General features: G+C 37.4%; 1 protein-coding gene across 6 annotated transcripts in view; it reads left to right on the top strand.

The window, feature by feature from the left end:
• Positions 1–25,994, top strand: part of ints8 (integrator complex subunit 8) — a 158,559-nt gene that overhangs the window by 1,880 nt on the left and 130,685 nt on the right. For 3 of the 6 annotated variants that reach the window (XR_012394574.1, XR_012394572.1, NM_001020756.2), the window contains exons 3-9: positions 8,227–8,401; positions 16,069–16,209; positions 21,027–21,098; positions 21,182–21,233; positions 21,509–21,691; positions 21,804–21,911; positions 22,408–22,563. Coding sequence is in view for 2 of the 6 variants with exons in the window: in NM_001020756.2 (NP_001018592.2) it covers positions 8,227–8,401; positions 16,069–16,209; positions 21,027–21,098; positions 21,182–21,233; positions 21,509–21,691; positions 21,804–21,911; positions 22,408–22,563 (887 nt within the window). In the remaining 4 variants the exon portion in view is untranslated. Of the gene's footprint in view, positions 1–8,226; positions 8,402–16,068; positions 16,210–21,026; positions 21,099–21,181; positions 21,234–21,508; positions 21,692–21,803; positions 21,912–22,407; positions 22,575–25,994 lie in introns of all 6 variants that reach the window. The other 3 variants (XM_073930818.1, XM_073930820.1, XM_073930819.1) reach the window with 3 other exon arrangements.

Raw genomic sequence — 25,994 nt, 5'->3', positions numbered from 1 at the left:
AGTGTCTTCGACATCCGATCCATTCGGAAAAAAAGGACAAACGCGAGATTGAAGCATGAAAAAAAAGAGAAGCCAGACAAAACACAGGATCGAAATTGTTTCAGCAATTTGAATCACAAACAAACTGCCGTGTTTATCTCGGCCTTTTGGACTATTATGAACTGGGAATGACAGAATTACTTTCTAACAGATTTTACGTGTGCTGGTGAAGATTACAGACACAGATGAGAGGTTTGTGCTGACTGTGCGATATATTGCGTGTTTTTGAACTCAAATAAGGACAAAATGTCTTCTGTGTGTAGTTTTTTTTGTAGTTGGTAACGCATCGGAGACTGTAAGGGTCATTTATTTAACTATTTTATATAATTGCAGACGTTACAGTAGGCTATGTTGCACTGTCATTGATTGGCAGTTATAATCAACTCATGTTTACAGAAAAGTTAGTAATAAACATTTATAAACAGATATTTACGTGTATAAAGCATCTGATTTGAGTAGTGCTTCTTAAATGATTTGTGAACGACCTGTACAGCTTTACTGTTGACATTAATTCGAGCGAGAATGACGTCGACTGAAACTCTCTGTTGTACACCACACCCACCAAAAGGGTACCCTTGGTAGCGAAAACGCATGACTGATAAAGGTGACCCGTACAGACCCGTACCGTACTGTACCAGTCAGTGGAAACGAGCCATAGGGCAAATAACTAGATTAGAGTAGTTCATGTAAACGTAGTCAGTAGTGTCTTCAAAGTAAGTGAAAGATTCAGAAGGGCACTTTTTTGCCAGACAGCTCACCAACAGTAAGGTATACATCCACACTGAAATATCAAGGCCAATACTGCCATTGCCATAGACTAAGGGTTGTATACATTTGTAAATGCTGTTATATGTTTGCTATTTACGTTTATGTTTTGTTTTTCCGGAAGATATCAGTGGCTGAATAACAGTTCTGTGCATATAACCCATTCGTAACAACAAAATCTACATCAGCTTTGCGTGACTAAAATTGTTTTGAAAAACATTAACATTACTGTCTAACAGAAATACTTCAGCCTTGGTGTCATCCTTCCTCCAGCATGTAAAGGTAAATCCAATATTGATTTACGGTTTTAAAAAGTTTTGATCCAGCATTTATTTTACCACGACTGTGATTGTCTTGTGTGCACATGAACAAGTGGTGGCTCTGCGTTAACAAAGATGCGCGTTGTACAAATCTACATTTGTTGACAGACAGTTTGGGCTACTTTTCAGAGTTATGGGAAACGTCAGCTTGACAGTATTTAATTGGATGAACTTTTTTATTTTGTTTTATGCCTTACCCAGAATATAAAAATCCATACAAATATATTTAGATAATTTGCTTTAATCATTTCTGTTTGAATGTGAGGAGACTTTCAACCAGCACAACAAAAATTGTTTCTGAAGACAATCACCTACTGATTACTGAAAATTTGTTTTACTTTTTAAAATGGTTCTACTCTGTTTCAGCTGACAGCAAACACAGAGTGTTTATTAGTAAATAATATTTTGAAAGAAAAAAGTAGTATCAGTATTGTGATATGTAATTTAGGTATCATATCAAAGTCAAAATATTGGTATCGGGCAACCCTAGTCCCTATATTGTTTACCATGCTACTTTGAATATTCAGTCTGCAATAGCATGCAAAGGATGGCTTATTATTAGGTGCTATTCCTGCACTCTGCCAGCCAAGCACTAAGCATACAGTAGTCGATTTTATGGTTTGGTATCGTATTTCGATACTGGTGCTTTTTTGATACTTTTTAAAACGGTACTGCTGCCAAAACAGTGCCTTAGTTGATACGTTTTAGCCACAAAATTATTTGACAAAAATATATTTTAATCATTATAATTGAACAATATAAATAGATATTTATAATAAGTTTAAAGTAAACCAATTTATATTTTGTATATTTGAATTGCAATAATATAGTTCTTTTGATCATTTGTTTGCATTATATTATTAACATTACATTAGCTTACTACTAACCCTGTGGAAAGTAGGCTTGGGCGGTATCCAAATATTGATACTGTCAAACCGCCTCCATATTTTACCCCGGTATCCGGTATTACCGACGTAATAAAAAAAGATTATGACGTAAGGCTCAGACAGCGTCACCAAAATGTTGGCTTGAGCCTAAACCATTCAGAAACTGAATACATTCTATGCGACCTTAGGCTTGCGGTCAGAGAGAGAGAGACAGAGAGAGAGAGAGAGAGCGCGCGCCAAGCGATGCACAGCATCTCTCCCTCCCTCCCTCTCTCTCTCTCTCTCTCTCTCTTACACATACACACACTCATCTCTCCCGCGATTTATTTAGAAATTTACTCCCACACTGTAAAAAATCTGGCCGGCTCCTGCGGAACAGCAGCGGGAATGCAGAGAGCTCTAATAGGGGCATAAAAATAATATCCGATAGGTCCAGAGTACATTTTGATTGACAGCTTTATAAAGACCAAACCAGTTTACAGCCCGACATTATTAAAATGTGCTCATGCACACAGCTCTAAAGCATTTTTTCAAGAATGAGTCATTTATATGTTTTAACATCATTTATTCGTAACAAACGTAGACTATAGGCCACTTGGAAGTTGGAACAAAGAAATAAAATAAGTCCTCTGTAACATCGTAACATCTCAGCACTCTATAGGTCTAGGTACATGCACTTAGCCTTTAAATTGGCTAACACACCAATGAAAAGAAATATTGCCCATACAAATCAAATTAAAATAAACTCTAAATGATGACGGGTAATTTGGCAATAACGAAATTAAGATAAAGCCTCTGCAAGATTTGTTTCTCCACTTCTCTTACCAATCTGGCATTAGGGCGGCGGTAAAGCTGAATATTAAAAGAATAATGCCACCATTAGTATGTATACTTTGTCTAAATTATGATTATATGGTTTAATTAATATTTATTTATAATTTAAAAACCCTTTACTCGCCAAGATTAGGCTACGTGTGTTTGTGGAGGAACACTATTAAATCTACTGGCTTTGGCGCCGTCTCTCACTCATGGTGCATCCAGCAGAACTGAACACCCTTTCCTGCGGCTACAGGTCGAGATGCAAAGTTCTGATCTGGCTGATTTTGCAAGTTTTGGGTAGGATTGTTTGTTCATATTCTACCAGTCAGGAACATCCATTTAATTTTCCATGACAGCAGTTTCAGTGTAGCAAATGGCCTCGTCTTTTTACCTGTCAGCTTGCGGTTTAGGGCTCTACCGTAATACGCAGTGTATGAGCGACCGCTGAAATACCTGCGGCTGGAATAACCGCTCTTTCTGAGCTAGTCACTGGCTTGACCGCCGTCAAAATTCGCTTTTTTACTACTTCATCATCAATTGTTTCTCCTTTGCAGGGATGGATTTTAATGCAGGGATTTGGATTTTTTCAGGTCTCGCCGGGTTCGGGCAAAGATCTTCAGCTCTAATGCAGACCTCTCGTTCATATTAACCACGTCTCCCTTTTGTTCAGTCGAAACTGCCAAACTGCAGGACACTTTAAAGCGCGACTCGTCACGTCACCTCACCTCACCCTGTCCACCCCCCCCCTCTTCCCCTCCCTCTGCCTTTCTCCCCCTCCCTCTCCCCCTCTTCCCCTCCTTCTCCCTCTCTCCCCCTCTTCCCCTCCCTCTTCCTCTCTCTCTCTCCTCCACACTGTCCCGTGATGACAACCACACATACGTTTTTGTAGGCATTAAATAAAGGATATTTAATATTTTATGACGATATAACGGTATTGAAACTGACACGGTTGCTATTTTTAGATCCCGCGGTATACCATAATACCGTAATACCGCCCAAGCCTAGTAGAAAGGCTGTCATTAAAATCAGGGAACACATTTTTTCTGGGTTTATGGCTTGTGACTACTTTTACATGGACATCAGTGATCTAATGATTTGCCTTAATCTGAATAAGATAATAATAGGATTCAAGTGTTTACATGAGTTGCTTTTTGAATGTTACATTCATGATTCCCAGTTACATGTTATAGCACATAGATCCATCAATGTCATTGAATCACCAGCCTACAAATGTTTCCTCCGCAGTTTGTGCCTGTGGTCCCTTAAGATATTCAAAAATCATTGTTTACGTGGTAGACTCCTAACCAGAGAATCATATTAAAATCTGAGTATTGGTGTCCATGTAAACATACTCTCTGAAAGTGCCAGATGATGTCACAAGGTGTCGATTCCTCACTTTTAAGTTGATTCCATGAGCCCTCAAATTACATAAGTTTGACGTGTTTTGTTTTCAGCGACAGGTTTCAGCCACTGTTTAAACTTGACTTTCTCCAACCAGGAGTATGCAAACTTGCATTATCCCATGTTTAGCTTTATGGCAGGGCTATTCAATTAGTTTGTCATGTGATCCAGTTCATGAAAAGCATCCCAAATGAGGGGCCGGAGAGATATGACTTGAAATATAAGTGATGACACAACAGCTTATATGCCCATATGCTGTATTTTTTCTCCTTAAGACACCCACGTTGAAGGCCGAATAATGCAGGGATTTGATAAAATAATAAAAGGCCGAAGTATCACTAAGCTCTGATGTTAAAGGTTCTGCTATTATTATACTGGATAATTATTGCTGAATAAACAATACAGTTGCATAGTTTAAATGACCTACCTTTTTCTAATTTGCAATATTTGATATTCGTCTGCGCAGTTGGCAATCTCACATGGAAATGCTCGAGAGAAGCGTGTTAAGTATAAAAGCCTTCACCATTTTAGGCTGTGCGCGAGCACTAAGCGGAGGCTTGGGCTAAGCGCACACACAATGCTCGCGACACAGACTCGCACGCACACACCGGTTGCATTTCCAGAGCGAATATCGTTTATACCTGTTGCAACAAACGCAACAAGTTTGGCTAAGCATCTTTTAAAAGTGCGTTAACTGCAGAAAGACGAATAAAAGGCTTTCGACTGCCTAGCTAAAGGAACATCATCACATAAGGTCTCTCTAAATGATTAATAAACACACACATTCGGTACATTGAAAAGAAGTTTTTTTTTTCTGCAGTAGCCTAAATAAATCTTTTACATTAAAAATGCTTTTACATTACTGTAATTACAAAAATAGCCTATGAATAGCCAAATGATACAGTGGTTCCCAACCTTTTTCTTAGGCCCCCCCCATGAACATATACAAACATTGGAGTCCCCCCCACCATTTAAAAACACACGCACGCACACCCATATGTACTATATATATATATATATATATATATATATATATATATATATATATATATATATATATATATATATATATATATACTGTGTGTGTGTTTGTGTAATATATAATATGTATAGAAAATTTAAATTAATCAGTTTTACCTTGTCTTGGCCTTCAATAAAACCAAAATTTAGGTAGGCTTTGTCATACTGTCTAATCTTTTTCTTCGCCTCTGAAAAATCACTGCATTTACGTTTCTCTGCCGAATTTTTTTTTTTTTTTTTGATTTTGCCTTTACGACACGTTGACAAGCACATTGCGTGAGTGAGCAAAATTTAAATAATTATTTAAAGTTATTTATTTTAATTACTTTTACTATTATGTTGGAATTTTAAGCATGTGTTTTGATATATATATATATATATATATATATATATATATATATATATATATATTTGGTACTTAAAAATACATATTTAATAGTAGGGCTGCTCGATTTTGGGAAAAATCATAATCACGATTATTTTGGTCATAATTGTAATCACGATTATTCAAAACGATTATCAGTTAAAGTCAATATTATTAACGCTCCTGAGAATTTTTTTTTTTTTTTAATAAATATTTCCCAAATTATGTTTAACAGAACAAGGAATTTTACCAGCTTATTTGTTTTATTTTAGCTAGAATAAAACCAGGTTTAAATATTTTGAAACCAATTTAAGGTCAATATTATTAGCCCCCTTAAGCAATAAATATTTTTGATTGTCTGCAGAAGAAACTACTGTTATACAATGACTTGCCTTATTACCCTAATTAAGCCTTTAAATTGCACTTTAATCTGAATGCTTGTATTTTGAAAAATATCAAGTAAAATATTATGTACTGTCATCATAGCAAAGATAAAAGAAATCAGTAATTAGAAATGAGATATTAAAACTATTATGTTCAGAAATAAGTAAAAAAAAAAAAAAGGGTTGCTAATATTCAGGAGGGCTAATAATTCTGACTTCAAGTGTTTACATACAGTTATTTTCCACCCTGCAAAGGAAAGAGAAATAAATACAATAGAACAAAAATATTAAAAAAAAAAACTGTGCTTTAAGCATCTTCACTGTAAGAAAACACTTTAGCTACAGCAGTCCTTTAGTCAAGACTAGTGAGGGATTTTCTCATTGTTTGATTAATAATCATAAAAACAGGCGGCAGCAGGAATATTTCTCGCTCTCTTTGGTTTCTCTTTCACATGTGTTTTGATCCTCAATTCGTTTGTTTATTACGCAAATGAGGGTTAATATAAATAATCACTAAACACCGCGTTTTGACACCTATTTGACCATTAAAGCGCTCACGTTAATGACTTTAGATGTCTGCGCTCCTCTGCTCGTCTCAGTGTGCGAATGAGAGCGAATGCTGACCGGCCGCATGCTTCTGACTGAGTGTGGGTGTTGCACACACACATAAGCACGCGCTCCTTCGCGCTTTTAAGAGCAACACGTGTACAACTGGAAAGGTGGCGGTATATGATGCAATAATCCTTTATCTCGATTAATGCTTTTTTATAATCGTTTGAAATCGAAATCGGATTTTCGAATAATTGTACAGCCCTATAAAATAGTGGAGCATTTTTATGCCTTTTTCTACCTCAACCCTTATCCTCTCCCGTGCCCCCCTTGTGAACTCTGGCGCCCCCCTTAGGGAACCACTGAAATAATAGACTAGGCTTATAAGTAAAACAGCTTATTTTTACACTGTTAATTCCCAAAACACTGTTAACTCTTTATGTGAATGTGTTAATTAAAAATATGAAACATTATCTGATTATTTAACTGCAACTCGAAGAGGATATTTTCAATTGCAGGGAGCACAAGAAACATCCTGAATTTTGCCAGAATAGGCAAAAATGTTGACTTTTCTTCAGAAGTATGGTTAAAAGCTGAGAATCATTTTCCTTGTAACCATTGTACATTCTTTTACAGTTTTTTATTGAATTGTTTTGCAATTATTGGGTTTCTTCTTCATGGAAAACATAATAATAAAATAAAGTTTAAAATAAAAAAAATGACAAAAATGACATAAAAGAGAACCGATAAAGTGCCGAACCGATAAGTGGTATCATTAAAAGTAGGCTCTCAACTCCCCCTACAATCGTCAGTGCTACCAAGCTGAACAATCACAGAGCTTGTGCTATGCATTGTTGCGACATGTAGTTACATTTTTTGAGAGGTGCACGTCAGCCGCACCGATGGCCGCGGCGAGGGCTGTGCGTCGATGCGTAGGCTGTGTTGACGCAGAAGTATAAATCAAGGTTTATGCTAACTGGTTAGCATTTAGGCAGATACTGCACTTTTAAAAAGTTAATCAAATAACGCACAGGACTACTACAGTTAGAGGAAAGTTCCCTATATTATAATTCACTTTCCTTTTAATACATTTTGGTGCGACTTAAACCAATTATTAAAAAAATAAAATAAAATAACAGCAATGTTTTGAATGAGAAACTGTAATGTAGTCGTGGGAATTAATTTTGGTGTGGCACTCCAGCATGGCAGAATGAACTTAACGGAAACCATGAAATTTCAACATGACTGATGTTTTCTCTGTCTAAACACAATTATGAATGACATGTATAACAGATATGATTGACATATATAGCAGCATTTTTTCCTCATGTAGCAAACATTTTAAAAAGCTTGAACCACATTTTAAGCCATTTAACTGATCGCTTAAAAACTTAATCATTATTTAGCAGAGCTGGTCTAGAGCGCAGGAAATAGTCAGTGTAAATCAGGGAGCCTGTATATTTTGGTAGCCCGGCTGAAAAAACTAAACTCCTGGATATGTAGGCAAATACCACTCATTATGTTTTAAAGGATGCTTTAATAATTGTGTTTTCAGTCAACTAATAGTTAAAGTGAATGAATAGTTGACCATAAAAATCTTTAGTCGAGCCCAGCCTTGCTATTAAATCATATGTTGTTTCCAGAGATTAGCATTACACTTAAATGTTACATTTCCACAGATCCGTCTCCTGTTCAGCTCATTTTTCAGTTTCTTGAACAAGCCTCCAAACCATCAGTAAATGAACAGAACCAGGTCCAGCCACCAGTGGACAACCGGAGGAACCGGACACTAAAGCTAATGGCACTCAAGGTTGCCGCTCACCTGAGATGGGACCTGAACATGCTAGAAAAAGGGTGAGTGAAAATAAAACATTTGAATTTAATTTTATCTATATCTGACTTTTTTTTTTTTAATCTTTCACTTGGCCTATTTACAGTGTAAAAATGTATGTTATTTAATTGTATTTTATTCAAGTTATTTTATAGCAATCAGGCATAAGAAATAAGGTTTAACTTTTTAAAAAGATTCTTTGTATTAGTTTATCGTTGTAATTTGTTAATGCACATGTCCCTTACAGTTTTGTTCTAAAGTAACAATTACATTCTAAATAGGCGTATTCAAGTCATCTGTTGAAATTGTTTGTACTGCAATATATGTTGTAGAAAACCAAAATATTGTAATGTCAGCCCCAATTGCACCTTGAGTGTAATTTAATGTGCATTTATATAGCGCATATATTGTGTAAGGCTATACACCCAAAGCACTTTACAATCAGCTTCAATGTGTAATCGGTCTTGGGCTGCAGGGGGATGTGGCACAATAGTGACACAAAACCCACTTAGCAAAATTATATAAAGTGAAGTAAAGGCCAAATAGATGAACCCATATTCATAATTTTGTCTCAGTGATTTATCTAATCCAAGTTTTTGCACACACATTTGGTGAAGTGTGTGGACACTCAATAGCTGCATATCCACTGTTAGGCCAGTGCGAGCCAGTACTTTTATCGGTCCAGGCCGGGCCAATCGCCCGGGAGGTTAAGCAGTGAGGCCGAAATGATGTCACTTTCCACTGTCTGGCTAGTAGCTCGCAGTGTGTCAAGCAATCCCTGCCCCCAGAAAGTCTCCTGAATCAAACCTCACACAACCAGCCCAGTTCAGCTGGAATCAGGCAGGCAAATAAAGCACACCATTGCATCATCATGAAATGATTAAAATGAAGACAACCGAAACAAATAAATGACATGCTAGTGTACAGCATTACATTATGTTTATACGCACAGGCCTATGTATTTTCATCATTATATTTTTTTTATTCACCGACTGACTGTTGGCATCGTACACTGAGTGGTCTCCCCACTAACAGAGTGATGACCATGCATAATGTAAAACCACAGAAATTCCCCGGTAAAAACTCGGTATAAAATTATATAACATCCTCGTTTAGATAGACGCCGTCAAACATTCAGCCTAAATGCTGTGAAGAGACCTAAAACATATACATTTTTCCTTAGGATTTATGACACTAGGTAATTCCCTTTATTTAAGAGAATAATTTAAGGATGTTGCATGTTATTCAGTTATCTTAAGTTAAGGAAACCGTTGGGGGCTGGTCCACTATGATTTAGTTGATGTGTAATGTTGCTGTGTTAACATAAACAGCATCTCTGAATGTAAAAAGTTCAATGCAAAGGGAGACCTTGGTTTTTACAGAGTTAGCTTAGCAAAGCCTACAATAAACGAATTTTGGGGAATACAAAAAATACTTCCACCTCATGTGAGATCACAAAGGTTTGTTTACTGAGCACACACACTGCGCAGCTACGGGCCGTGGCCAGATTCGCTGTAGCGTTATGGCAGAGATGGAGCTAAAAATGCGTCCAAACACTGCTGTTTCCAATGAGCTTCGTCTGTTTCTGTATTTGGACTTCCAAAGGACACGACACAAAGACAGAAGTGCTTACAGTTCAATTTTAATTATGTTCCAGAGAATTATTAAATACATAGCAAGAATGATTTGACAAAACAGCTCCAGAAGCTCTCCCAGTGCTGGATTCGGTTAAAATCTCCTCAAAGCAGAAGCTGTGAACTACAACCTGTGTTTTGATGTTAAATTAATCATGACATGCACTGTGCTGCTTTGACCCTCTAACGATTTAGCTACAAATTCTTATTTATCAATCAAACTGCTGTAAACACACACACACACACACACACACACACACACACACACACACACTCCACCAGCGCGTTCGTGTCTGTGTGTGCCCGACTTTGCAGCGTTTCTCTATAGGCAGCTTTTCCGTGCGTTTCACATCCCAGATAATGTCGGAAAAGATATGTGGATGTTTCATATTACTTACACCTGCATATTCTGGATAAATGTGAAAGACGTTAGGGCTGTGCAATTAATCGAAAATCTGATTTCGATTTCTATTATGACTTCTAACGATTATGAAAAACCATTAATCGAGATAAACGATTATTCCATTATTTACCGCCCCCTTTCCAGTTGTCCTCACTTGTTGCTCTTAAAAGCGCAAAAGACCGCATGCTGATGTGCGTGTGTGTGCACGGCGCACAGACACAGTCAGAAGCATGAGGTCAGCACTTGGTCTCATTCGCACATTGCGACGAGCAGAGAGCACACACATCTAAAGTCATTAACGTGAGCGCTTTAATTTTCAAATAGGTGTCAAAATGCAGTGTTTAGTGATTATTCATATTAACCCTCATTTGTGCAATAAACAAACAAGTTGAAAATCAAAAGACGCATGAAAGCGAAACCATTAAAGTGACAGTGCACAATAGCTGCCGCCTGTTTTAACATGATTAATAAAACAACGAGAAAATTCCTCTCTTCTCTTGACAGAAGGACTTTTGTAGCTGAAGTTTTTTTCTTACAGTGAAGATGCTTAAAGCAGTTTGTTTCATATTTTTATTTTATTGTATTTATTTCTCTTTCCTTTGCAGGGAGAAAAATAATATATGCAGTTGAAGTCAGAATTATTAGCCCTCCTGAATATTAGCAACCCTTTTCCTCCCCAATTTGTGTTTAATAGAAAGAAGTTATTTTTTTCAACACATTTCTAAACATAATAGTTTTAATAACTCATTTCTAATAACCGATTAATTCTTATCTTTGCTATGATGACAGTACATTATATTTTAGTAGATATTTTTTTAAATACAAACATTTAAATTCATAGTGTGATTCAAAGGCTTAATTAGGGTAATTAGGCAAGTCATTGTATAACAGTAGTTTCTTCTGAAAACAATAAAAAATATATGTTGCCTAAAGGGGCTAATAATATTGACCTTAAAAGAAGTTTCAAAATATTTAAATCTGCTTTTACTCTAGCCAAAACAAAACAAATAAGCCTTTCATTAGAGCAAATACTGTTAAAATTCTTTGCTCTGTTAAACATAATTTTGGAAATATTTATATTTAAAAAAAATTCTCAGGAGCGCTAATAATTTTGACTTCAACTAATAATCGTTTGTAATATTCATGATTACAATTATGACCAAAATAATCGTGATTATGATTTTTACCAAAATCGAGCAGCCCTAAAAGACGTTGTGTAACGCGTTGAGTTAAAAAAAATACAGGATAGTTCACCTAACTTGTGGTAGCAGCAGAAAAATAAATTAAGGCTCACACAGGTCACGTCCCACATCTTGTGCTTTGTTCTTCTGTCACAATATATTACAGAAAATAACTTAATCCGAGCATCAGAGAAATCGAAAAAAAAAAACTCCTGTGCACATGCGCAAAATATAGACTAAATTTTTCTAGTCATATAAAAACAAACACTTGAGAACATTTTTTTATGGCAGTTTTTTCCATTGTGTTTATAAAGCAGCACTGCGCAGGACTGGATGGCAGAAAAGAAGGTAGTTTCTGGTTTCACTCACCAAAATAATGCTCTGTTTGCACGATTTGATTAAAATCATTGTATAACCAAATACTTTATAAATAATTGTTCAAAACTCCTCCGTTGTGTATTTTTTTTGGAAAAAAGCTTAAATCTTTGTAAAAGATAAAAGTTACTAAATTAAATTAAAATTACTTGAAATGGTTTAATTTATTTGTATTGTATATACCTACATTTTTATAGCTTTTGTTTATTTTATATTCCTTTACTTATTAAAAGTGATTTTATTATATCTGATATTTGTAATTCTTTAAATGATTTCAATATAGCTTAGGATATTTTATCTAGATACAACAATATTTTTTTGAGCCCACAAAAGTGGACACATACTTTGTAAAGTTTTATGTCTTTCTGTTGTATTCATATTTTGTATTCTCTTCGAAAGAAAGAAAGAAACAAACAAACAAACTCAGTCATGTGCGACATCAACAGAGTTGTTAAGCGAGCACTCTTGCCCGTTCTCACACACATACATACAGGCATCTAAACGCGCACATCATGCACATACCTTTTAAACTTGACAAGAACTCTTGACAACATCAAGGAAGACACAGCAAAGAAATATCACTTATAAATTAAAAATGTATTATTTTCTGCGACATCCTTACATTTAAAAGAAAAACATAAGGGCGATCTTAAGCAAAAGACCCCTAGTCTATAAGGTGTTTAATGGAATAGCCTATCTCAGTGGTTCTCAAACTTTATTCACCTAGTACCACCTCAGAAAAAATTGTCTCTCCAAATACCACCATAATGACTGGTATTGGAATACATAGTAGGCCCAATTAAACGGCTACAGCTTACTACAAAACTACAGATTAATTCCTATTATTGTAAATATTTATTATTGTCAGCCACTTTAAACATAATAAATAATTTGAACAATAACACACTTACAGGTAAAAAAAAAAAGATAAATAAAATGTCAACGTTTAAATAATATGTGAATTTAAAAGTTAATTAAAAATGGTACTGTTCTTAAAAAGTTAAAAGAAAACTGCTGTACTTAAGTGTATAGTATTATCATAAAGTAGCCTATTCATCAAAACCTGCAAATGTTTCTTGGACTTCATAAATATAGATTATACTGTATGTCATAATATTTATATACAACTCTTTAATAAATTAAACAACTGTTTAATAAATTTTTAAATATGTTGCATGTATATATGTCTTATTTGTATATCTTTAAAATCTAAACGCTAACTTGTATTTGAAATATATGAATTGGATTTACATATTTAAATTAAAAAGTAGATCTGCTTACTGCTCCTTAGAGTTGGCTATGTGTGTCAGAGAAGCAAGTGATTAAACTATACCTGTCAACATTGAGATATAAAAATACGAGACATGCCCCCAACAACCATTACAAGTATGTAGAGGAAAATAACCTCAAATGATAGAATACATAAAAAACATTAGAAAAAGGAAAATAAAATGTTTAGCCTATTAAAATCAATTTCCTGATCACATTGTTGTTATTATACGCGTCAAAGAGTTAGAAGTATTCAGCCATTCCTCCATGTACCACTGGAAAGAAGCTTGTGTACCACAGTTTGAGAACCACTGGCCTATCTTAAACTGACCAGCTACATGTTTTCTTTCCCTCATTTATTTATTTGTTTGGTGCATGTACTAATGTGCGATCGGAAAACTAGTGTAATGGCGGCATGCTATCTTTACCAGACTTGGGCAAGTCCGCTTCTTTCACTCTGCCCTAAAGCCCCAGCTGGCCCTCTTTGGTCTAATGCCTCGTTTCCACTGACTGGTACGGTACGGTTCGGGTCGGTACGGGTCACCTTTATGAGGCTTGCGTTTCCACCACAAAGGGTACCCTTTTGGTGGTCGTGGTGTACGACATAAAGTTTAAGTCGACGTCATGCTCGCTCTAATAAATGTCTACAGTAAAGCTGTACGGGTCGTTCACATATAATGAGCAGCACTTCTCACAAAACAGATGCTTTATACAGCTAAAAGTACTTGTTTATAAATGTTTATTACTAACTTTTGTATGAACATGATTTGATTACTGCAGATCAATGACATGGCGAAATAGGCTACTGTAACGTGACGTCTGCAATTATATAAAATAAATAAATAAATGCAACGTATATGAACACATACAGCCTCTTACAGTCTCCGATATATTATTAATTACAGAAAAATTACACAAACATGTAGTACTTATTTGAGTTCAAAAACACACGCATAAGAGCCCACAGTCAGCGCAAACCTCTCATCTGTGTCTGTAATCTTCAGCAGCACATGTAAGCTCTGTTAGAGAGTAATTTTGTCACTCGCATTTCATAACAATCCAAAAGACAAATATAAACATGGCAGTTTGTTCATGATTTAGGTTGCTAAAACAATTTTGCTCCTGTGTTTTGACGGCTTCTCTTTTTTTTCTCCGCGCTTCACTCTCGTGCTTGTCCTTTTTTTCTGAATGGATCAGATGATGGAGACACTTTAACAATCGCACTCATGTTATTATCATCAGCTCAAGAAGTTTGTTAACCTGTAATTATCAAATATAGACGCGGTCGCAGGCTCCCGGTAGAAAACGAATACTTTTAGAATACTTTTACTCGCACTTTTAGACAGGCTCGTAAAACAACAACAGGACACAGCAGATTTTTCTTCTTGGCTTTGTGTCTGTTCATCGAGACGACATTAAGGTTTGTTTGAGCCCGGGTCATGCATGTAGTATTTTCATGTAATGTCTCGGCTTTGTATTAAAAAAACATGGTGGTTCCTTCGTTCACGTTCTGTGTAGCTCCACGAGCTTGTGACAAATCTCTGTAACAATCAGCGTTCAGCTGCACGTGTAGCTCCACCTTTTGGTACCCTTTCTCCTATTTGGTACCCTTTCGAAAAGGTGCCGAAAAAGTGGTAAGATTCGGTACGCTTTTTGACAGTGGAAACGGCCATAAAAGAGTACCAAACTGAACCGTACCACTCAGTGGACACGTGCCAAAAGTTTTTTGGCGGGGTGAGATAGGCCAGCTGCTGGCCCCGTGCAAGCCTCACTTTGGCCTGATCAGGCCCCGGAAGTAACAGTGGAAACGTGACTGGCCCTGGCTCGTTCGCTTTAGGCGTGATAGTGGAAACGCAACTAATATTGTCTGATCAATTTAACTAATCCAAATATATACACATAAAATAGATGCAACTAGGAATGTGGGTTTTGGGGGTAAGAGAGGTTGTGTGTTAATTTTACTCCCTATTTACAACTTTTACCAGTACTTAAAATCGAACCTGCAACCTTGTGGATTACAGTTCACTAATTGGTAGTCCAGTAGCTGCTCCACACATTTAGAACAGCCGGAGTTTCTATGGCAAAGCAAATAAGACTTTGTTATTTGAGAAATAGGGTTGTCCAAATTAACTTGAGGCCAATTCACACTGCATTGACTGGATTTTTCATTGTGTGACGTCTCGAAAAGGTTCAAGTGGCCATGTTGTAGGGCTGCACAATTAATTGAATTTCTTGTTTTGATCATGATTACAAATGCCATGATTACATAATTGTTGAAAGCCGCAGTTACAAAAAATGTAATTATCCATGCATAAGGAAAGCGTTTAGAGCTTGTCACGTTCCCCTGTCATTATATAAGGCCTTATGTTATTTACACGATTTCTGTCTCTACTCTGTTGTATTTCCATGCTCTCTGTTGCATAGATCTCTGCGTGTTATGTGCTAAAATGCATATATGTGTTTGCCTAGACTACAGGGTTAATCTGGTTATTTAATTAATTTGTCTTTCTCTTTTTGCAGTGTGAATTGGCTTTGTCACTGTTTATGATGTAGACCACAGGTGTCAAACTCAGTTCCAAAAGGGCCGCAGCTCTGCATAGTTTAGTTCCAACCCTAATTAAACACACCTGATCAAACTAATTAAGTCCTTCAGGCTTGTTTGAAACCTACAGGTAAGTGTGTTGGTGCAGGGTTGGAACTAAACTGTGCAGGGCTTCGGCCCTCCAGGAATTGAGTTTGACACCCCTGATGTAGACTGTCAAGTCATTATAGCCTACATGAATTCTTGTCATGTGAAAGTTCTTTTTGTCTTTCTGTTTGTATTGCAGTTTAACCATCCCTGTGCTCAATATGTTATTGAATGAACTTCTCTGTGTCAGCCATGTTCCTCCTGGAGTTAAACATGTAGATCTGGACTTGTCTTCACTGCCACCCACCACAGCTATGGCTGTGGTCTTCTACAACAGATGGTTGGTGTAGCACTATATATATGTATTTTTTGTATATGTATAGGGCTGGGTGATAATTTTCACTATATATAATTTTTCGATAAAACGACAATGACAGTTCGATAATTGCTCGATAATATTTACGCACTATGTTCACAGTGTTAGTTGCACTTGAGGGAGTAAGAAAAAATAAAGTAAAAAAGGTCACAATCACAAACATTGTTGACAAGAAACATCACTAGACTTGAGTAGTCTTGAACTACATAGCTTTTTATAATTCGACACAAAACAGAGCAACGCGCACTAGGGCTGTGCAATTAATTGATAATCTGATTTCGATTTTGATTTTGGCTTCTAACGATTATGGAAAACCATTAATCGAGATAAACAATAATTGCATCATATACCGCCCCCTTTCCAGTTGTACACAATGTTGCTCTTAAAAGCGCAAAAGACCACATGCTTGTCACTGTGTGTGTGGCGCGCACACACTGTGAAAAGCATGCAGTCAGCATTCTGTTTGATTCGCACACTGAGACGAGCCGAGCACACACACATCTAAAATCATCTTAACGTAATTGCTTTAATGGTCAAGTAGGTGTCAAAATGCAGTGTTTAGTGATTATTCATATTAAACCTCATTTGTGTAATAAACAAACAAGTTGAGAATCAAAACAAAAGTGAAAGAGAAACCATTAAAGCAACAGCGCGCAATATCCCTGCTGCCGCCTGTTTTTACCATTAATCAAACAACAAAAGGACAAAATCCCTCACTGCTCTTGACTGAAGTCTCAACTTATTTCTGAACATAATAGTTTTAATAACTTAATTCTAATACCTGATTTTTTTATCTTGCTATGAAAACAGTACATAATATTTTACTTGATATTTTTCAAAATACTAGCATTCAGATTCAAAGGCTTAATTAGGTTAATTAGGCAAGTTATTGTATAACAGTATTTTTTTTTCTGCAGACAATCAAACATATATGGCTTAAGGGGGCTAATAATATTGACCTTAAAATGGGTTTCAAAATATTCAAACCTGCTTTTATTCTAGCCAAAATAAAACAAATCTGACTTTCTCCAGTAGAAAAAAATATTAGAGGAAATACTGTTAAAATTCCTTGCTTTGTTAAACATCATTTGGAAAATATTAATTAAAAAAAAATTCTCAGAAGCGCTAATAATTTTGACTTCAACTGATAATCATTTTGAATAATCGTGATTACAATTATGACCAAAAGAATCGTGATTAAGGTTTTTTCCAAAATCAAGTAGCCCTAACGTGCACTCAAACTGTGCATATGACTCGTGTCATCAAAAGCAGGCAACACCAATAACCAGTTTCATCGTTTAAAACAGTAGCACCGTTATGAACATGCTAAGAAATTACAGACCCAAAAAAGTGTTGTTAAATCAGTGCAACTACCCAGCAGAATTTCATGTCATCATTTTCAAAAGCTGTGCCTTACGAGAAAAAACCCCCAAAGACAGAAGATATGACAGACAACACAATCTCAATGAACATTTAATGCTTGCTGTATACTACAGGCTGCATTATTTAAGGGCATTTTTTACGACATTGATAGGATCTTTTGTTGTCAAGCTTATGTTTCCTTTTTATTATTAAGATATTTGTTTTGAAATCTGTATTGTCTCTCATCGACGGTAAAACAACCAGCCTTTATAAATTTAATGGACATAATCACTGAAAAAAAATTAGATGCTCAAGACAAAATCTTTAAAATAATGTCATAGTAAAAATGCAGCAAATATATGACAGATGTTTACAACAACAGTGGATCATTAATTAAATCCCTATTTTCCACTGAGCAAAGCATCAATCACCTGCAGTGGTTTAAGATGGGCACGAACAAAAAATCTAAATGTATATCTTTGACAATTTATCTTTTTGCAAATAGTCCAAAAAGCGATGATAATAATTAAACATGGCAGTTTGTTCATGTTTTAGGTTGCAGAAGCATCATTTGCTGCTGTTTTTTCCAGCTTCTCCTTTTCGCACTTCACTCTCGCGTTTGACTCGGATAATAATAGGGATCCCTTCAATGATCACGAGCACATTATTAATATTAGCTCAAGAAGTTTGTTATTTCAAATATAGACCCGATCGCAAGCTCTCTGGGCAAAGTGTAACCGCTCGCACTTTTAGACAGACTTGTATAACAACAACAACAGGACACAGCAGATTCTTTTTGGTTTTGGCTTTGTGGTTGTACATCATGACAACTACAAGGTTTGTTTGAGGTCAAGTCGACCATGGCTTCTTATTGTATGTATATTTTATTACGGTTTAATGTCTCGGATGGGTTTTTAAAAATGGCGCTTCTTTTGTTTTCACTTTGTTCTACGAGTGATGCTTTTCTGTAAACCAATAGTGTTCAGTGTACCCTTTGGGCCGGCTGGTACCCTTTGCAAAGGGTGACCAAAAAGTCGTACGGTTCGCTTTTAGGTATTCTTTGACAGTGGAAACAGCCATAAAAGTGTACTGTACCACTTAATGGAAACAGGCCTTTTCTTTTAAATTTTGTGACGTTCAAATAGGACCCAAATCCCTCCCATTTTGAGGCTCAACATGATGTAGGCGTGTGGTTTCCCCGCCCACCAAATTGATAGACAGACAGATATTAACATGTCTTAGTAACGCTTATAATCGTATCAACAAGACAGGATGTGCACATAGCATTTGGGATTGAAAGATCTGTTCTGTTTATTATGATCATCAATCATTATCAGATGTGATCAAAAAGTGTTTTTTTTTTTTTTTTAAAGAGGGCATGTTTATAATGAATTGCAGATTTACTCCAGCTTTACTTTTATCACCACAGCTGGATGACAGTACAATTTTAAAAATGCAGAAAAGAGTTTAGTTTTTCAAAGAATTACCTTCACGATTCCCAGAGCTGTCCAAAATATTAATTCGCTTAATGTGCCTTTTGGGGTGCACATATCTATGTGAAAAACTTTTCTCAACGGTGAACTTCAATAAATGCAGGTTTAGGTCCAGGCTTAACAATGTTCATCTTAAAGCTGTAACCAGGGTTTCTACTGCAAACTCCAACATGGCATATGCGACTCAATTGTGTGACCAGAAGCGCTACATAACTTCTGGCAAGAAGTACAATAGTTTGGAAATGTATTCAGTGATTACAATCGTTAATTGTAAAGTTTAGCACCGATTTGATAAGTTACTTGGGTTTAAATAAAAAGGTAACTTAAAAATAAAAAAAACTATATCTCATAATGCAGACAAAAAATGTGGGCCAACTTCTCAGTCATTAAAGTTAATTTCTAGAAATTCTGCACTTTTATCTCGTGCTTGAATGTTAAAATAGCAGTCACTGCAATGGCCCCAAGACAGTTTGAGTTTAACGCCTGTTTCACACCGCAAGCGTCAGCGGCGCATGAGCAGAGCGTGAGCAGCGCGTATGTCGAGCAGTAGCAGCACGCAGGCGTTTGCCTTTCACACCAGCTGCGTCTGCAGCGCACAGCTCTTCGGCAGCTGCTGCTGAGATCAACCTATCTCTGTCTATTCTATCTAGTTACCCATGTCTCTCTATATACAAATACACTTTTTAAACTTTTCATCTGCACCAAGGCCCCTCCTATGCTGTTTCATTAACCTGCAAATGTTTATTTTACAAATTTTATAGATCAAATAGTACTGTATGCTTCTAAAGCTAACTTATATGAGAAGTGTCTACAGTCAGAAGACAATCGCCTGTGATATCATGTCATTTGTTTTTTGATTATCAGGTTGCTGTAGACCTAGTTATAATCATATTTATACAATATAGTTATAATGATATTTATACATGATCAAACTAGTGTTACTTTCTCCGCTTCAATGATGTCCAGCGGCAGAATAACAGCTCGTTAATTCATGCTTGTGCAGATGATGAGACGGACAAAAGTAATTAATGCATGCCATTCTTTTACTTATTTTCGTGTTGTCAGATTCACAGTGCAAACAGCTCCCGGTAGGAATAATTCGAGTGAACATAAAACAAAGCCGATTAAAACTTTCTTCCTCTGCTCAGCTGCACAGAACACAGCGAGCTCACATAATCCAGCATGCGTGTCGCACTACACTACCCACAATACACTTCGCTATGGACTACAAATCCCGTAAATATTCCATTTCCCCTCTCCTACAACACTAGTGTGCAACTTAAGCAAAACTGATAGTAAAACTGTTTTACATTCGGTTTTGTAGTTCGGGCCTAAATAAATGTTTGTTGCCGTTTTTAATCGTTTTAAGTTCATTTGAATGACTATATATAAAACATTTGACATTATTAATGCATTTATTAAGTAAAATTGCTACTTTTTACTGTCATTCAATGTGTTTTGGTCATTATCAATGCACTGTCACTTTAATTGAGCGTGAGCAGCGCGTCAAAAATAGACCCAGCGCCGAAACTATCGCTGCACTGCTGCTTCGGCGACGCTCACGCCTCGCACTGACGCGCTGCTGCTGCGTACGGTATGAAAGCTCTAATCTGTTAACATGGACGCCGAAAACACACGCGCTGCTCACGCTCTGCTCACGCGCCGCTGACGCTTGCGGTGTGAAACAGGCGTAAGACCCATGGCCTACATTATATTGATTTCTGACTTCACATTTCTCATTTAATGAAGTCAAATTGTGCCATTTAGTTTGGGTCTGACAATCCAAATGAGTGGGTCATTTCTTTATGGAGAGTTCTAATAAAGAAGGGAGTGACCTGAAAAAAATTTGACAGTAAACCCTCAATCTTATACTATGACATTTGGTTGTTGTGTTTGACATTTATAATTTTAACTTTGTCTTAACAGGGCTATTCGTACAATTGTTTTGAGCAGTTTCCCTGAGAAACAGACCAAGCCTGGACCACACCAGCTGAATATGTAAGCAAGGAATTATGTGGCATCCATTGTTTTGTCTTGTGTGCTGTTGTTGCTGTGCTAATAATATTTTGTGGTTCCTGTAGGATGAATATGCTCCAGCAGGAAAAGGAACACACAGAAAACATACTGAGTGTGGTAATACTGAAACTTTCTTTTAGCATATTAAAGTATATATATATATATATATATATATATATATATATATATATATATATATATATATATATATATATATATATATATATATATATATATATATATATATATATAATTTTTTTTTTTTTTTTTTTTTTGAGGTCAAAAAGAAGTAGTGTTGTCCTTCATTGATTAAACTTTGCCAGTCTGATGTCACTGTTCAAAATGCTATTATCATCTCAGAGAAAACTCATGTTTTTTGGTGTATCCCTCAGCTCAGAGAACAGGCTACAGACTCTATCGTGGTTTTAGAAGGAGCCCTGAGCATCAAAAAAGACTTCTATATCCACACACTTCGAACCTTAGACTTGCTAGCTGCAGATCCCAGTACAACCAATGGGGAGACAGAGTACTCCACTGCAGGATTGCGTATCAGCTTTGATCACCTCCACTGTCAGGTGTCTTGCAAAGAAAAAGAAATTAACTAGTTAACTCTTTTCTTATGTATTCATGAATCGTGAAACATGTTTGTCTTTTTTTCTTATTTCAATCATGTTCATACTGTGACAGGTGCATTACGATTTGGGAGGCATTTATTTTCAGCAAGGTTGTTCTGACACTTCAGTGTATGAGAAAGCAAGAGAACATTTCAGGAAAGCACGCGAACTGCTTACAAAGGTGAGATATGAAATAAATGAAAGTTCAACCAAAAATTGACTCTTCAGCCATGTAATGTTGTCATTACTTTGAGTAATGCTTATCTCTGTTTGGCTATATAAATGCTATGTTTGGAATTTTTCCACTGCACTTTTGAGTGGTTTTCTATTGTGTACAGTACCTACTAACTGTGTTTTTAATGCCTTCTCATTTGAGGTTCCAATCTATTTATACTGATACTAAAATGTTATGTCTAAACAGCAGATAACTGCTGAGACTAGGGTGCCATTTTATATTGCCTAATGATGCCATGGCAATTGAGGTGGTGTAACTATAATGATATTTCTTTAATTCAACCCATTATGAAATAGTACTAAACTGGAAAAGCAAATTGAGCAGAGTATTAAAGCTGCTATTGACTAGTCAGCCTTCTGATATAAACAGACTATTAACTGCTGTTTGTTGACTTACACATTCATTTCAGAAAACTACATTTTTTGTTTGTTTCTGATGGCAGCTAGATTTCTCTGCATCTTTCTGTTGTTTGGATGAGCAAAGGCTGGCTGGATACTGGAGTGCCTGCAGAACTCTGACTGGAACCTCAGACTTGAATGAGAGCCAACACACCCCATATGGCCAGATCAGTTGCTTCATGAGGAACCACAATTATGGGGTAGGCAAGATGTAAGCAAAATGTGTATGTATAGCGAGAATGTAGTTATTTTTAAAGTCAAATCGGTAGTATATGTAGTGTGTCTTTAAAAATTGGCTTCAGCGTTTTCGGACTCTGAGCTCTAGGCAGTCAGCTACAGTTCTATGAACAACACCTTGCAGAGAGAAGCTTTACATTGCCTAGATAGTCTCAGGACCTGCTGCTGAATCTCAGTGCATTCTGGAATACTTGCATCTCTCTGTTTTTGAAATGCGAATTATGAATTATACAATTCATCTTGCGTTTCTTTGGTCTTTTTGCTAGGTCAATTCTATGAGATCAATTTGTCTAGCATAATAATTACACAACTAATTTAATTACTATGGATGTTCAAAAATATTTATTAAACACATTTTATAAAAACAGCATGTTAAAACTAAAGTTTGAAGGCTTAAAAATCAATTAACATTGATTTCATTAGCCGATGCAAAGTATCATTCCTAAAGCATATTTAATTGATAAGGTACTTTTAGTAAGATTTGTATGATTATAATAAATTGTAAATTATGAACATTTTCTTTAGCTCAGCTTTCGCAGTATTTAAGAGCCCCTGTTAAAGGTTTTCAAAAATTACCATCCATGCAGTGTGTAACACAGCTCTAGATGGAAACAATCAGCTTTAAATCTGAAGATTTTTTAAAGAGGTTTTAAACCATATTTAAAACTATCGGCTCTTATGTGTCCATTTGTTGAGTCAAATAAATAACTCGTCCTTTGTTCACATCTTTTGCCTGCATGCATCAACATTGATACTGGACATCACCAAATATAAAGTGCCGGACCCGGTAAAACGTGAACATGCCTTTCCGTTTAAACACAATTGGAGTGTAGGGAATTATGGGATTGATCATGACGCGAAAATTGCGATCACTGACAGATGGCTAGAAATGCGGCTGTGGGCGATAAAGGGTTAAAGTTCTTTTTTTACAAAAATAAAACAATATAGCCAACCATGTGTTGTTTTTTGTTCTTGTAATTTTTCTGATGCAGTAACCCACCCTGCAATGCGGGATTCACCTGTCGTTTGTTATTAAAAGGAGCAGCAAAGACTATTCAATTCAATTCACTTTTATTTGTATAGCGCTTTTACAATGTACATTGTGTCAAAGCAGCTTCACATAAAAGATCATAGTAAATTGAAACAGTGTCAGTTCAATTTTTACAGTTTAAGTTCAGTTTCAAGAGTTCACACTTAGCTGATGATTTACAAAGCTTATTTGGCATGCTGTCCCGGGAGAGAGCCCCGAGCTCAAGGGCTCCTCGAGCCCGGGGCTTCCTCCCGTTGGCAGAGCAAGAAGGGAGCCTGAGCTCGGTGGATCTCAGAACTCCCCTGCCGCTGTAGCTAAGGGAACGTAAGGAATTAGACCAGCTTGATTGTTAAGTATGTTGAATGTCTTTGGATGGTGGGAGGAAACCGGAGAGCCCGGGGAAAACCCACGCGGACACGGGAAGGACATACAAACTCCCCACAGAAACACTCACCGGTCCTATCGAACTAGGACCGGCAGTATTCTTGCTGTGTGGTTCACAGTGCTAACCACTGGACCGCCGTGCCGCCCAATTACGGGTAAAGGAGGAGAATAGGGGAGGAGGGGGGTTTCTTCCAAACGAAGATAAAGTGAACTGAAAACTTAGACTATTTATGGTGCCTTAAGGCTCATATGATTGGAAGATTAGTGATTAGCAAATGCGAGACTGGACGTGATAAATCATAAGCACGTGATCCTCTCGAAATTAGTTTATGAATAAACTTCACTTCAAGAGTTCACACTTAGCTGATGATTTACAAAGCTTATTTGGCATGCTGTCCCGGGAGAGAGCCCCGAGCTCAAGGGCTCCTCGAGCCCGGGGCTTCCTCCCGTTGGCAGAGCAAGAAGGGAGCCTGAGCTCGGTGGATCTCAGAACTCCCCAAAATGCAGAAATTAATCGCTCGGGACAGCAGCCGCGTATTCGAAGAAAAAACCCCCCAAAAGGCAGGAAATTTAGAGCTATATCCGGCTGCTGGATATAATAGAAGGAAAGAGGTTAAATGCATGGGCATTAATTAGATAGGATTAATAAGGGTGAAAAGAGGATTCTAATAACTCTTGCTGGAGTTAGAGTTTGAAGGAACCCCTGCGGGGTTCATGGTTTTCGGGGTTAAGAAGAAGGGGAGAATAGGTGGTTTGAAGCAGTGAAAAGAGAACTTTGAGTGAATCTTGTGGGAGTTGGAGCTCTAAGTGACCCCTGCGGGGGCCAGAGTAGAGTGAAGGTATGGAGCAGAGAGTGGAGGAGAGTAGCTCTTACGAAAGATGGAGCTTTTGTGAGAGTTTGAGTTTAGAGCGGCCTCTGCGGAGGTTAGAACTTGAGGGTAGGGTGTAGATAGGAGTGACCTCTGCGGAGGTTAGAGCTTGAGGGTAGGGTGTAGATAGGAGCGACCTCTGCAGAGGTTTGAGCTTGAAGGTAGGGTGTAGATAGGAGTGACCTCTGCGGAGGTTTGAGCTTGAGGGTAGGGTGTAGATAGGAGCGACCTCTGCGGAGGTTTGAGCTTGAAGGTAGGGTGTAGATAGGAGTGACCTCTGCGGAGGTTTGAGCTTGAGGGTAGGGTGTAGATAGGAGTGACCTCTGCGGAGGTTTGAGCTTGAGGGTAGGGTGTAGATAGGAGTGACCTCTGCGGAGGTTTGAGCTTGAGGGTAGGGTGTAGATAGGAGCGACCTCTGCGGAGGTTTGAGCTTGAAGGTAGGGTGTAGATAGGAGTGACCTCTGCGGAGGTTTGAGCTTGAGGGTAGGGTGTAGATAGGAGTGACCTCTGCGGAGGTTTGAGCTTGAGGGTAGAGTGTAGCTGGGAGGAGCAATGAGTGGGAGGGAGTAACTCTTGTGAGAGTTTGAGTTTAGAGCGGCCTCTGCGGAGGTTAGAGCTTGAGGGTAGAGTGTAGCTGGGAGGAGCAATGAGTAGGAGAGAGTAACTCTTGTGAGAGTTTGAGTTTAGAGCGGCCTCTGCGGAGGTTAGAGCTTGAGGGTAGGGTGTAGATAGGAGCGACCTCTGCGGAGGTTTGAGCTTGAGGGTAGTGTAGATAGGGGCAACCTCTGCGGAGGTCATGGCTTGGAGGTAGCGTGTAGATGGGAGGAGCAGAAAGTGGGAGGGAGTAACTCATGTGAGAGTTTGAGTTTGGAGCGACCTCTGCGGAGGTTAGAGCTTGAGGGTAGGGTGTAGATAGGAAAACATAGATATCTGTGAGTGGGAGAGAGGATTTGTATAACTCTTGCGAGATTTGGAGCTCGGAGCGACCTCGTGGAAGTCCGAGTTTGTATAACAAATTGAGGTTGCTGGAATGCTAACTGTAATGGCCATTGGGGGCGTCCTTGGCAAAAACCTGTAGGGGTGCCATTGTTGGACGATTAGGCTTCTGCTG

The sequence above is a fragment of the Danio rerio genome, chromosome 19 (genome assembly GCF_049306965.1).
Source record: "Danio rerio strain Tuebingen ecotype United States chromosome 19, GRCz12tu, whole genome shotgun sequence".
NCBI lineage: Eukaryota > Metazoa > Chordata > Actinopteri > Cypriniformes > Danionidae > Danio > Danio rerio.
The sequence above is the reverse complement of the archived record's forward strand: the minus strand, read 5'-3'. Positions and strand labels throughout refer to the sequence as shown.